At 42.3% G+C, this 14,261-nt stretch overlaps 1 protein-coding gene across 1 annotated transcript in view; it reads left to right on the top strand.

Moving 5' to 3' along the window:
- Positions 1-14,261, top strand: part of LOC146870662 (receptor-type tyrosine-protein phosphatase V-like) — a 450,224-nt gene that overhangs the window by 89,390 nt on the left and 346,573 nt on the right. The window contains 1 exon segment of the mRNA XM_085643396.1: positions 11,335-11,607. Within this exon segment, the coding sequence (XP_085499522.1) occupies positions 11,335-11,607 (273 nt within the window).

The following is a 14,261-nucleotide window of genomic DNA, read 5'->3' as shown; positions in this document are numbered from 1 at the left end:
TTCAGAGCGTTCTTTGCTCCTAATTAAAGATGCATGGCATTTGAATATTAAAAATAACCAAAGTTATGAAGTGTTGCAGTCGCAGAGTGTATCTTTGCATACATTAACTCAGCTGGTGGTGTCATGCAGTGGATTACTGCGATGTGGGAACGCTTTACAAATCCCATGATCTTTTTTTATAACATAATGGCACAGTCCTTCATATAAATGATAATAAGTCTGTAAAAATAAGATATCAAGCTGGGTCAAGCTGCCCGAGTGTTCTGTTACATCATGGGACAGTTATCCTATGCAATCAGAGGTGCAAACAGATGCGCACAAAGACACACACACCCACATACACAGGCAGAGGCCTCAACATTGGGAACCAAGGAGAGAGGATGGGGTCTAAAAGCTAGAGCGGTCGACGTGGAAGCTGGGGAACCGGGTTCGAGTCTCGGCAGGGGCGCTCAGCATCCTGTGATTGTGGGCAAAATCACTTAATCTCCCTGTGCCTAACAAAAATAATGTAAGAGCAGTTGGTACTCATGTAAAGCGCTCTGATAACTTCGGGTCGAGTTTGCACTATATAAACCACCTCTTCGCTTTTCTTTTATCAAATCAGAACATTCTGCAAGGTGCAGTCTTGGTTCAGTTCACTTTAACTAACTTGTGACATGGAGTTATCTGGCCACCTTGCTCCATGTTGTACGACTGTAAGTACCAGACTACTCAAAACCCTCACGTGAGCAACGGAAGGACTAGCAGAGCGCAGGGTTCTTTAAGGTCACAGGAAGCTGGATATATTTATCCTAATATCATATAGCTGGTATTAGGAACGCCCTCCTGCCAGTTTTTACAAGTTGGAAAATCCAGTAAATGCCTGCCACTCTGGAATTGCATGCTACTACATCTGAACAGCAGAAAAAAAACAGAGAAGAAAAAAAACATCTTCATTGTAGAGGTGATGATGTTTTTATTTGATTACACGTAGATAAAATATCAATGTTACAGATGTAAATATAAGCTTCTGAGAACTCCCAGAGCCCTTTCTCGGATGTAAATTAACTCAATTATCAAATCAGGCAGTTTATATTATCAATAGCAGTCGTGGCTCGTGTCGTGTGGGGGGGGGGGGTGTCGCGCGGGGGTGGGGACGGTTTTTTAAATTAAATCCTACCTGTCCTGAGCAGGTCCGGGTCCACCGTCCGCGCCGCCTCGGGTCCGTTTCCGTTACTTCTGGCGCCTACTCACTGGAACAGCCCATCAGTGCTGGCATGCATTGCAAGACCCCTCTCAGCCAATCCTGGTGCTGGAGCAGCACCAGGATTGGCTAAGAGCAGGCTTACGCTCCGCCCGCCTACCCATTGGAGACCGAGGTTTGAGCCTTGGCTCAACCCTCGCTCTCCTAATGGGCATGCGCCAGCCTTTGTAAACACGAGTGCGCATGACTGGGCACGATGCAAAAATCGCCCTCCGTCCCCACTCATGCGCACTTGTGTGCTGCTGGCTGCCTGTCAGTCAACATGACGCCAGACCGCCCACCCCCTTCAGACTCTGAAGGAGGTGGGCGGTCCAACGTCATACTGACTGACAGTTCTCCCTCAGTGTCTCTGAATGTAAGTAAACTGAGAGTTTACTTAAGTTCAGAGACGCTGAGGAAGCTGAGGGCATGGGGCGCGGGCGGGGGGCAACGCCCCAACGCCCCCAATGGACGGACCGCCACTGACATCACAGTAAAACGGGATGAAAGGAAAGGGGCACGGAAAAAGCCATTAGTCCTGACTTGTTGGGGAAAAGATTCCTTATAATGAGCGCTAAGAGGTGTCTGTACTTTCTGCATGCAAGAGTATATTTGTGCAAGGCCGTTGTTTTCAGAGTTTTCAATAAAAACACAATTTACACAGTGTGAGCAAAGACTGACCTGCGGTCTAAGATAGACAAGTCGTGCAGAAGTGAGGAGTCTTCTGTTATCGATGTTTATGTAGCCATGTACTGTAGTACATACAACTGCTTCATTGCAAAGTTTCTCAAAGCTGTTCTCGGTAATTTTGGAAAACTTATAAATTAAGGAACTATTTAAGTCAAAAACAGCCCGGCAACTGCTATCTGTCCTTCTTTATTTATTGCATCCCCTTGTAAACCCAGAAAGTGTTGGGAGTATTAATATTTCTTATTTCGCTTTAAAGTTTGCATGCTAGAGAATACGCACTCATCTAGGTACGATAAGTCCCAGAATGACACATCCTGTTGATAGTCAAATGTAACCTTGGAGAAGGCTGGCATGGCCCTAGTACTCCTCTTATACTTTTGTTTTTACACCTGGGGCCCTATTATGTAAAGGGCACACTTTCCCTGTTTGCACCCGGCGCACCTTAAAATAGGTGCGCCAGGTGCAAACAGGGAAAGTACGCCCTAGTACATAAAATATGCTACCCTTAGGGCAGCCGCAAACTAGCACTGCCCCCAGGACAGCGCATTCCTGTGAAAAACGAAGTGGCTGCTTTGAAGCTGCTCCGTGTTTTCACTGTGCAGACCGCAATCCGCCTGTATTTTTAAAGGAGATTAGAGATCCCTTTGCAGGCGGGTGCAGTAACTGACTGCACCCGCCTGCAGGGGGATGTCTGGGTGGTCCATGAGATCCCCTTTCCCCCCCTTCCAGAGGGCTGCTCTCAGGGAGCTCACTGTCAGTGCGCCTCCTGACAGCTTCTTTACCAGGTTGTATGACGTTACTACGCATTCCGTTGTAACGCATGCCTTTACCACGCATGCGTTACAATGCGAATGCTTTCTCCACACAGATCCTTTACCACGAAAATGCCTTTAACACGCACCTTTTTACTACGATTTTCGTTGCTTAAATATACATGTTAATGGCATTTTAATTTTAAAGTATATCTTCCTTCACTGCTAATTAACCTTTAAATTTAACCCTTATAATTTACCCCTGTGCGACACCACCCCCTCATTCCCCCTTACCTCTCTACGTTGTCGTGAAGAGGAAGCGGAAGTGTCTTTCCGTTTCCTCTTACGACGTCGATTGCCTCCTCATCTTTTTTCTTCTATTTCTAAAAATAACGGAATTCAGGTGCGTTTCTTTTTTTTTGTGGCGAGACCCCCCAAGCCCCCGTTTTTTTTAAACAGTTTTTTTTTTCGTTTGGGGGGGGGGTGACCCGCCCCAAACCCCCTCTTTTTTTTTACCTTTAACACACATGCCTTTACTACGTATCTCGTAGTAAAGGTATGCGTGGTAAAGGCTGTTCGTTGTAACCACGCCTGCGTTGTAATGCATGCGTGGTTCTTGTTAGGCGTGGAAACGGCCGCGTTGTAGTGGCCGTTTCCCTCTTTACCTCTGCGACCGCATCTGTAATATGGCGGGCGCAGAGGCAAAGGGATTGTTACATTTGCTCTGACATTCCTGAAAGCCAAGCTCTGAAGAAGATACCTCTAAGAACTCATTCAGTAAGCTGCAATTACCTGTGTTTTCAGGTTTCACTGTTTTGCTTTCTGATCGGTGAATAGTGTGCATTGTTTTATAGTACCAGAGGCAACAATTACCAAGAGATCCTGTCAGGGAAAAAAGTTCTCAATTTTACAGTGAGGAACGTAACTACACTCAGTTGCCTCCGATGCCTAGAGCACGACTATAGATTGTGTGTCCTTCACCCCTAGGGGCACTGTGCAGTACCCTCTTTTGATAAATTAACTGTATGCATTCCTCGCTGTCCTTGGGCGAGAGGGTGTCCACTATGTTTATTTCAGGCTCTCTCTCTTTGGCAGCTCCAAGGCTGCCTTACTGTCGGTCCAGAGTGCTTTGTTAAGTAGAAAACCTTGATGCACAGGGTTATTGAATAAATGTACGTGAGGTTAAATGTGTAGCAGGTCCAACCTATAAACCTCTCTAGTTGTGTTTCGTTCTATTCAGTGGTTCTGCTAAGCCCTATTTGGATGTTCAAATCTAGAAATATCGAAAACGTCTACGAAAAGATTTGACTGCAAATCAAGAACCTCTGAATTCCTTTTGCTCTGTTGAAGTGGTCCTTTTTTACTTTCTTTACCTTCCCAAATGCTTCTCCAACTCACTGTGCCCTACATTGCGAATATTCCAACTAACAACGCCTATGATTTAGTCTAATTTAGTCTCAAAATTGTAATAAATGGAATACAGAATATTATTGTCTGGCACCACACTTATCTATAATTTTTATTTTAGTGTGTCGTGGAAGACGTTTAGGGGCATATGTATCAAACGATTTTTTAATCGCAAACGCTGCGATTCGCAAAATAACAGCGTTTGCGATTAAAAAATCGGTAATCGGGATGTATGAGCCAAATCCCATCGCAAAATTAAGGAATTGCTAATTTAGCGATTTCTTAATTTTGCGTAAGCATTTAAGAAATCGCAAATTGCGATTTCTTAAATGATATGTAAAAAGCACCCAAGTTGTGCGAATTATCCTTAAGAAATCGCAAATTACCACCAACTTCCAGTTGGTGGTAATTTGCGATTTCCTTTAAAAAAGCACTTTTTTGAATTTTACAAAGTGCCACGTGGCGCTCATACATGCCCTTAGGGCATGTATGTGCGCCATATGCACACACATGCTCATTTCAGGGGTGCATCAGGGTGTCATCATGACACCCTTGCACCTTTGAAGTTATTCTCAAATTGCGATTAGCAAATTGCGATTCGCTATTTGAGAATTACTTCCCATTCATTCCTATGGGTCTCCTGGCCCATAGAAATGAATGGGCAGGTATTCCTTAATTGCGATTTCGCAATTTGCTAATCGCAATTAAGGAATTTGAAGAAATCGCAAAAAGTTTGCAATTTTTTTAATACATCCCGTTTTGCAATTCTCAAATAGCGATTCTTTAAAAATCGCTATTTGAGAATCGCAAATGGTGATGTTGATACATATGCCCCTTAATTCCTAATTTTTTAGCATGGAGGAGTCTTTACTCCCTGAAAAAAAAGCCCAAAGACTTCTGAAGTTTTTGGTATGCAATTTCATAGTTTCCATTCTCACAAAGTTAAATGAAGCCTGATTGATGTGCTGAAGTTCTACCTGCTTTTCTTAAAGTATATACCTTCTTCACTGTAAAAGACAGAGAACCTGTTGACATTTAGAAACAGCACTGGACACAAAGAGATATAAATCAAAGCAAAAATAAAGGCACACTTGAAAATGTTTCTCATCAGGAGGATGAGAGGGCGTTCTTTGCAAGCGCATTTGTGTATGCATTTATAATAACACACAGTTTGAAAAGTGAATATGGATGCCTTACAGTACAAGATAGGGCTGGAAAGTCCAAGTTCTTACCCATGATATAGCCAACACTGAGAAGCAATATAGGCCAGAGACCGCAGCTACCTGGACAAAGTCCGTCATTTCGCATACAGGAGCAGAGGTTTCTGCAGATAAGTTGTACTGATTTGATCATTAACTGCTTCTAGGACTACCTTCTTTGTCACCCCTTGAACTATCCCATCTCCAATTGAGACCCTACATTCTGATGCACTATTGTTCCAGAGACACATCTGTGTGTCCCAGTGTTTTCCAGTGAGAGGCGGTAGGCGTGGATCACCCCGGACTGCTGGTGACAATAGGACTGGGTGTTTGGTGGTGTCTCTTGGGTCCTGGCAGAGAGGATATGTAGTCTAGACTTGTTGCAGATCTGCTCTCAGACTACTGGAGAGTGCGGCCAGGAAACAAGTTGGAACTCTGGACAAAGTGCTGGAGAAAACAAGTCATAGGCCACAGCTATTGCCCTACGGGATATGGAAAGAGGAAACCAACCTTCCGAATACTGGTGACTGAATGTTTAATCTGTCGCTCATACATGCACAGATATTCTCAGGAAGAAGCCTGAAGTCCCCTATAGGGTAAACTTGAACCCATACAACAGTAGATGAGGACTGATCCTTGCACCAAAAGGAAGGTGTAAGCAACTGTCCAAACAATTTCTTATCCATAGTGTAGTGCAACCAGGGTTACCCCCGTGATATACCAAAAAACCTGTTTCCACCTCTTATATCATTCATTATTAAGGCCACTCTGATTGTGCAAAATGCTTCATCATTTAGGTAAATGAGAGTGGCCTAAACATTTCGCTACTATCTTGTGATAGAGTGTAATGTATTGTGATTGGGGGTATATGTGTAATCGCTTCTGGCTCAGTTTAAATGATGAAAGGTTAATCTGACCATGAGTCTCAAAGATGGACGGGAAGAAAAAACATCAATACCTAGTTTAACCATTAATATAGATTATAATTTGCATCATCCCAGCTTCACTCACAGTGTTCCTTTTTTGCTAAGTGTGTGGTTGCACACATTACACTGGTGCTCTAAGAACGACTTGAAATTTAAAGTGAGAATGATGAGTGAATGATAAATGTGTGCGTCCCTCACAATGTCTGTGATAAATAGGATGTGTGATGGTTGAGAGAGGTAAGTATGACTTTCTAATAGGATTTGTACTAATGGCATCATTTTGTGATACGTCCTGAGTGTACGAATTGTACTGAACCCTGCGAGTAGTTTCTCAAATTTTAAGCCATTATACTCGGTCATGGTGTGCCCAACGAGTAGTGGCATATCAAGGGGTAGGGATTCTTTGGCTTTGCTAGTAGGTGCTTGGCTGGAAGTAAATTTCTCAAAAGTTATAGAATGTCATTTTTAGGTCTCACGCCTAGCGATGCAGTGCGCAGCCCTGCTCGCACAGCGAGAGTCCTTTTGACCAGGGTTCCGAAACAGACCCTGGAATTGTACATGCTTGTGCGTGTGTTTTTACTTTTGTGGCCTGCTATTGGCCTTTGCCTGCGTGTTTGTTTTAAAGATAGCACACAATAGGCCTAAGGCGGGCGCATTGCTCCGCCCATGGCCTATTGGTGTCTATTACGCGCAGTCCTTGCAATTGTTTTCAATTATCCTGCCCAGACACGGGCGCAATAATTGAAACCATATGGCTCGCTGTGGCGCGCGCGCGCGCACCACTCGTGGGCTTCTTTGTTTTTGAAGCGATCGCGAAAGTGAAAGCGATCGCTTTCCCTGCCGCTTGCTTCTGCCTTCTCGTTTTCTTCTTGCTTGCAACACACTACCTCAGGCAATGCTGTCTTAGACTTCATGCCGACCATCTATGAAAAAGATACTGTGTCCTTCAAAGAAAATGTCGTCGTCGGTTTCTAATTCTGCATTGCTTTGTTGCTCCTATTTGCATTTTATGTTTCCAGGGTTTTGCACCTATTGTCCCCTTTACACGTAACCACTGTGTTTTGCAGCAAGTGGGCAGCGCACAGCTCTTAGTGACAATAAATGGAAAGGAGCTGACGTGCTGTATATGCATGTATCCCCCAGGGACATACAAACCGCACGTGATGAAATGTAGAACATGCTTCGTATTAAAATAGATACGGTATTAAGTGACGTTAATATCCTTGCCTGGTTTATAGGCGCACAAAATGGCGCGGTCGTCTCATATATACGGGGAGAACGTAATACACTGGGGAAACTGGAGGTACATTAGTGACTGTGATGTTTGTAAGTTGAAGCCCTTAACCTTCACAGAAACCCATTTTGCAAGGGGGATGGTAGCCTTGAGAATTCACCCCGCAGTTTCAAGCCACTATCACGAGTATTTATGTCGGCTCACCAGATTCACAGAGCCCCGACATAAAAAAGAAGCGCCATTGCGCAGTTAAAATCGAGCCCATTCAACAAAGCCCCAGACGGGTAGGCTTGTGATATATGGATTAATGGCGCGGTGACAATCAGCTGTGGCGGGGCTCCAGAGTGAGTCAGAGAGAGGGGGATGGTGGCCAGAAATGAGAATGAGGCAGATAAGCAATGCAGGCCCCGGTTATCCCAACCTTACGTAGACATTTTCATAAATCAGACCCCATACATTTTAATGGGGAAACCATGTTCATGTGAAATAGGCCACGTGCAGGTATTCTCGGTGCAGCAATACGCAATTCTTTATTCCAGCAGCCGCTGCCTGAGGAGGCTAGTCACGCTCCTTGCATTTTGATGTTTCATCGGCTTGAAGCCGAGTGCTCTCACCATAATTAATACATATGCTTGCTTTCCTCGCGTTTGCTCATGGAAGCAGGCTGTCAGTTTGTTTAGCTGGAACAGAGCTTAAATTACGGCTCTGTCCGCCCAAAGCCGTTTACCAGCTGCAAGACCAATCACTGTGAATTTTATTGCAATGGTTACATTGCACTAGTAGCAAAAATGTAAAATGTGCGTCAAATCCTCCGAGTATAGTTTATAATGCAGTGGATTTTCAGTGCCCATATTAATTGACACATTGGTACTTTGTGGCTAAAAATTATTCTTAATTCTAGTGTTTGAAATTACATAGAAACACCTTTAAACACATGGACTCTACTGAAATATTTTGTAAGTTTCCTTCATAAACATTTTTTATTTTTTTGCCGTAGCTGCGAGGTGACTCGTGAGACTACTTCAGTTTATCCTTCCTTTTCGAAAAGTATAATTTACATTCTGGGATTTGTGCCACTTTTACCTTATGTATGGATACAGAATGGCAGGATTTAAATTGTTGCTATCTTAAAAGGCAGGACTTACTTAAAGTGGCACACGTAAAAAAAAAGCATCGTGTGATCTATGATCATATTTTGATGTTTTTTTCTGAGAATTGATATTCCATCATGATTGAGCTTCCTACATCGAAATGTGCCTTACTGAATTTGCTAGGCGCTTTATATTGTAATGTAATGGTGGCAGTTTAGCAGCTATGGTAACATTTAAAGCTACCTCAGGCTGCTAAAGAAGGAAGGGGAAGACATAAGAAGGAAGTATTGCTGCCCGGTTTTTTGTTTGCTTTTTTGCAACATTACAACCTTTGAGGTCTACTTAAGAAACATTTTCACATTTGACGTTTAATCACTATAAGTTAGGTAGCTCTAAATGTTTTAAGTTATTAGCAGCAACCATTTTGTGCCAGCCGTTGACAGGAGGTGGAAAGCAGACGCTTGAAACAAACTCACAACTAGGCTGAGGCCAGCAGTGCGAACACAGGACAATGTTCAACATCGTATATCAAAGCCCTGCTGTCACACACGGCTGTTTCGGCTTTTATATGTATTTCTGCTATCTACATCGTATTCCCTAGCACAACAGGGATTTCATGAAAGTTTGAGTCACGTCATAGAACATACTTGCTTTCCCGATGGGCGCCCTCTGCGTCGCGTGACATCGTCAAGACCTATCCTTAGTCGTTAAAGGCAGTTGAAACCTGCTGGGACTTTAATCTGGTTACTCCAGCTGCAGCCTCGGTCCCTGGGAATGTCAGTCCTGTGGCTGTTTATTTACGGCTCCACGGTGCATAACAAGGTGTCTGTTAATGACAATGTGTGTGTCTCTGTTCCCGTATACAAGTGGTGGGGGACTCTGAATAAGCGGCTGTGTACCAAAGCATTAAGCTACACAGCTAGCTTGATCTGTGAGGTACGAAGGGTATGCTACAAACGCCATTTTGCACAGTGTGTTTGCGACATGCCAATCTCGCCAAAGTTGTTACTCCTTCATGCGTTACCCTGATAACGCTGTTCACATACTTACAAGAATGGGGTTTGTAAGTAAAACCATTTTTTTATTTACAGCATCTGCCGTAGTGAAGGAATTTTATAATACTCTAAGGGCACAGTTCATGAAAGATGATTGAATGTAAAAAAAAAATAGATTCAGACTAACACTAACTTTCAGGGAAAAACTACAACCCAGACAGCGATTTAAGCTGCAAGGGTGGCTCAGTGAGAACATTTAAAGCTTACCTTTCATATTTGGTATACTCTGCATAATGACCTACATCAGCACAGCCATAACCCAGTGTGTGCAATTGTATAGCTCTTCAATCCCTGGTTAGATTTCCCAGTACAGAATGAGAAGAGTCAAGCTCTGCACTTCCCGAAGCTGCGCGTGCTGCCATGATGCAGCAGTATGTTTGTGATGTATCTACCAGCAGGTATGGCTTTGTAGTTGTCGGGTTTGGTTACCACCACATCCTGAAGCCCTCCAGACACCGTGTCTCGAGTCTGCAGCTTAGTAGTAACCCCCTTGAAGTGCGACTTATTAGCAGTGTCTGCAGCTTAGCACTGCACTGATTCAAAGAGTGCCCACAGCAACGTCCGGACAATCTGAAGAGTTTCAACTCAATAAAAGATGTACAAATTTTAATTTTCAAATAAGATGGGACTGCGCATTGAGTAGTTCCTTTCATTGGTGTCAGTCACAATAATCAAGTTACTCAATTTTTGGGGTCATTGGAGTCCTAGCATACAATTTAAGAGTGACATGGATAAAACAAAGTGAGCTGTCATCTTGCTCATCCAGATAGTATTTCAACAAGCATTTGCAATGCAATAGGTCTCGCAATTACGCAAGTTTAAGATATTGGCATTGTAAATGACACCGCCTTTTATTTATGTTTTAAAAACAAAAACAAAACTAAAAGGCATTGTTATTGGCAATGTTAATAGCTCAAACTCGCGTACATGCGAGACCTATTGCATTGCAAATGCTTGTTTATTGGAGCGATAGAGGCAAATTTGCAAAACTCCAGATATTCATATAAGGACAGGTGGATGTGTGGACCTTTTGAAATTGGTGCTGAGGAAATAGGGCGTGTCAGTCTGTGTGGATTGACATAAGATGTGTGCGTGTACATTTGTGCTTGAGTGTGCACATATGTATTTGTGAGGGTTTGGACTCCTAGATTGGTTCTGAGAGTTATTGATTGAGAGTCCCTTGGAATTAATCAGTGGTGAACTTTTTCAGAATTGCAGCAGTAGAAGGGGCATAACATATCCATTGATCTTCACGTCATCGAACAAACTGTTATCACATGACCTTTGATTTTGATAATAGAAAATTGTAATTTGTTAAAACTTTCATGAAAACTTTAGCTTGCATTATGTTAATAAACAGTTATTGATAGCATGAACAGACAACCAGCTGCTAGATTTGGCAAAAGTGAAAGGCAAATGCTTTCGTTTATATATGTGGTTCCATTTCAAATATCACATGGTCACTAATCAATCTACAAGGTTTGCAAACAGCAACATATCTGATGAGTAACTATCCCTTGTGTTCATTGTGGAGTTATCACATCAGACACTGCATGAGTGTCTCGGTCTCTTCAGTGCATGTTTTTTTTGCTGCATTGGGGATTTGGCTGGTCCATCCACATATGGTTCCCATTATACCTTGAACTCTCATTTTACAACAATTTAAAATTAGTGGAATATGACCTAAAACAATGTCCCACCAGGTTGAACGCCAAGAAAGAGAGCCTCCCTAATAGCATCATTTTTTTTCTGTCTTAGATCCTTTGGCACCTCCATCTCTAAAAGTCACAAGTGGAGGTCCAAACTCCTTGGTCGTAGATTGGGAGAAGCCTGCCAGTGATAGGGAAGGTTACTCTCTGTCCATCTCTAAGGCAGGAGTTGACACAGCACTGAAGAGTTTCACCACTGACAAGAACAGCACCAGAGCCACGTTCACAGACCTGGTGACAGGTACCTGGTACACCATTCAGATCCAGGCTGTAATTGCGACACATTTCACCTCCACAACTCAAGACTTCACAACCTGCACAGGTAGGTTCTTACAAGGATTTTGCTAAATATTATCAAATTGATCTCTGAGCAGGAGTGCACTGCCATGGCATGAACGGCTGCCCTCAAAATAGTAAAAAAAGAGTACATCCCTCTTTCTTTGAGCAGTAATTTGTTAAATTGTTCACAGCAATATATTAACTAGGATAAAAAGAAAAAAACTTTTTCCCCATTTCGTCTATGTGCCAAATTATAAATGGCCTTTATCATTTCAGATTTTGCAGCTTTTGTACCAAACAGAAACTACTGTATTTCTCCACATTTTATGTTTCACAACTAATTTCAGTGGGCTGTTTTTTTATCCATGTGCTAATGCTTACGTAGTAGCGATTATATACTAAACAAGTGACATATGGAAACATATTTCTAGAAATAGCTTTAAACTATAGAAGATGTAATGTGCCTACGTAATTCATGACTGCTTTTAGACTTCTACTGTCTGCTTCCAAAAGCATATATATATATATTTATATATATTCACTGAAAAAACCATAGGTTTCACACATGTTATAGTTAGCTGGACATTTTACTGATAAAAAACCAATGAAATTCCCCCGTTATAGTTACTGTAGGCAACTATAACTCACGCGACCGTAATCCTCTGCTGATGCTAATACTGTATTTAGACACTTATTTGCCCATATCTTCTTCCATTAAATTTTAGCTATACATATATTACAAATATTTTTTTTTCATAAAGACACATATGTCATCAGCAGAGGATTACGGTCGCGTGAGTTATAGTTGCCTACAGTAACTATAACGGGGGAATTTCATTGGTTTTTTATCAGTAAAATGTCCAGCTAACTATAACATGTGTGAAACCTATGGTTTTTTCAGTGAATTAGCAAGGTTTTTTAAATGCTATTTCCTAACTATAACGTGTGTGAAACCTATGGTTTTTTCAGTGAATTTGTACGGTTTTTTAAATGCTAAGTTACTTTACGCCATTTGTGGCGTGCGCGCCCACTTAACGCAGTTCGTTCCGTGCACGGTTTTTATCAACTTTAATAAGCCCTGTACATTTGGTGGCCTTCGGCCACCAAAAGCACAGGGGGTGAGGTCAATGTGGATAGTGTTTTTTTTATTTCGATTTTATAATTTCATGTTGCCAAAATTACGTTTTTTTTCTCTATTAATAAGCCCTGCACATTTGGTGGCCTGCGGCCACCAAAAGCACAGGGGGTGGGGTAAGTGTGGATAGTGTTTTTTTTATTTTTATTTTTTTACCGTAAGCGTACGGTAAGCTTACGGTAAGCGTACGGTAAGCGTACGGTAAGCGTACCCCGCGAAATTGCCGAAAAAAAAATAAAACCGTTTTTGCTCTTGGGGGATGTTTTGGGACTCCCTCAACATGACTATGTGGGAGGGAGTTGTCAAAACAGCCCCGTAACATGTTTTTGGCCATCATGTTTGATAAACAACACTCAGTGCGAGAGACAAAATGGCGGACGCCGCTTCCTGGTTTCGGCCGATTCGAATGTTTACTAAGATCTAAGAGCCAATCAGAATCGCGGTCGCGCACGCCACCGTAAGCTTACGGTAAGCGTACGGTAAGCGTACGGTAAGCGTACCGTAAGCGGGCTCAGATATATATATTGATTTAAAGGCTATTTTCTCAGAATCTACTGAACAGATTTACACCAAACCTACAAAAGGCACTTCCTTGACCTAGGGACTACCTCTCTGCCAAATTTCTAGTAATTCTGTTCAGCCGTTCGGGCTGTAGCTCGTTCTAAAGGTCCTATGGAAAAATGCATGGGAAAAACGCGTTTTGGGACCCCCCTTTTATCTCAGCCCCCGCTTGACGAATCCCCCCGAGACTTTCAGGGTAGGAGCGGAGCGTAGCGCCCCACCTATTTTGAGAAATTCGCGAGGATTCGTCGACCGGCGCCAAAGTTATTCAAAATAGAATGTTGAGGTTTTCCTATGGAAACGTGGTCCTAACTATAACTACCTACTGGCGACCGCCAGTAGGTAATATATATATATATATATATATATATATATATATATATATATGTGTGTATGTATGTATATTTACCAAAAAATCAAAGATTATAGGGATTTTAATAATTAGGTTCAGATTTTACACACACAAACCCACAGAAATTCAGCAGTTCTAGTTGTAGTTATCTCAAGTACCTATAACTCATGCCCTAAGGTAACAGTTACTTGTGACCCCATGAGGTATTTAGCAGTGCATAGCGAGGGTGTGATTTATAGTTACCTTAAGGCACGAGTTATAGTTACTTGAGATAACTTTAACTGCTGAATCTCTATGGTTTTGTGTGTGTAAAATCTGAAACTAACTTGCCTTGTTTTTTTGCAACGAATTTATACTTTTTTTACTGCTATTTCATAACTGTAACGTCCCTGTATCCTTTGTTTTTTTCAGTGAATTTCTAAGGTTTTTTTAAAGTAAATTAATATTTAATTACCACACATTAATCCAACTGCTTCCGCACACGCCACAATAGGAAATATACACTTCTGCATTGTAATTCGGGACTGCCGACGCCTTGTTGGGCAGTACCGTTTCCGAGATGATGCACGTCAGATGCTCGTCCGACCGACATCATAATGAGGCCCTTGGTCTTTTCTTCCACTTGGCGGAAGATTTAAAATTGCTCACT

This window comes from Triturus cristatus, chromosome 1_1, assembly GCF_964204655.1.
Source record: "Triturus cristatus chromosome 1_1, aTriCri1.1, whole genome shotgun sequence".
Taxonomy (NCBI): domain Eukaryota; kingdom Metazoa; phylum Chordata; class Amphibia; order Caudata; family Salamandridae; genus Triturus; species Triturus cristatus.
The sequence above is the reverse complement of the archived record's forward strand: the minus strand, read 5'-3'. Positions and strand labels throughout refer to the sequence as shown.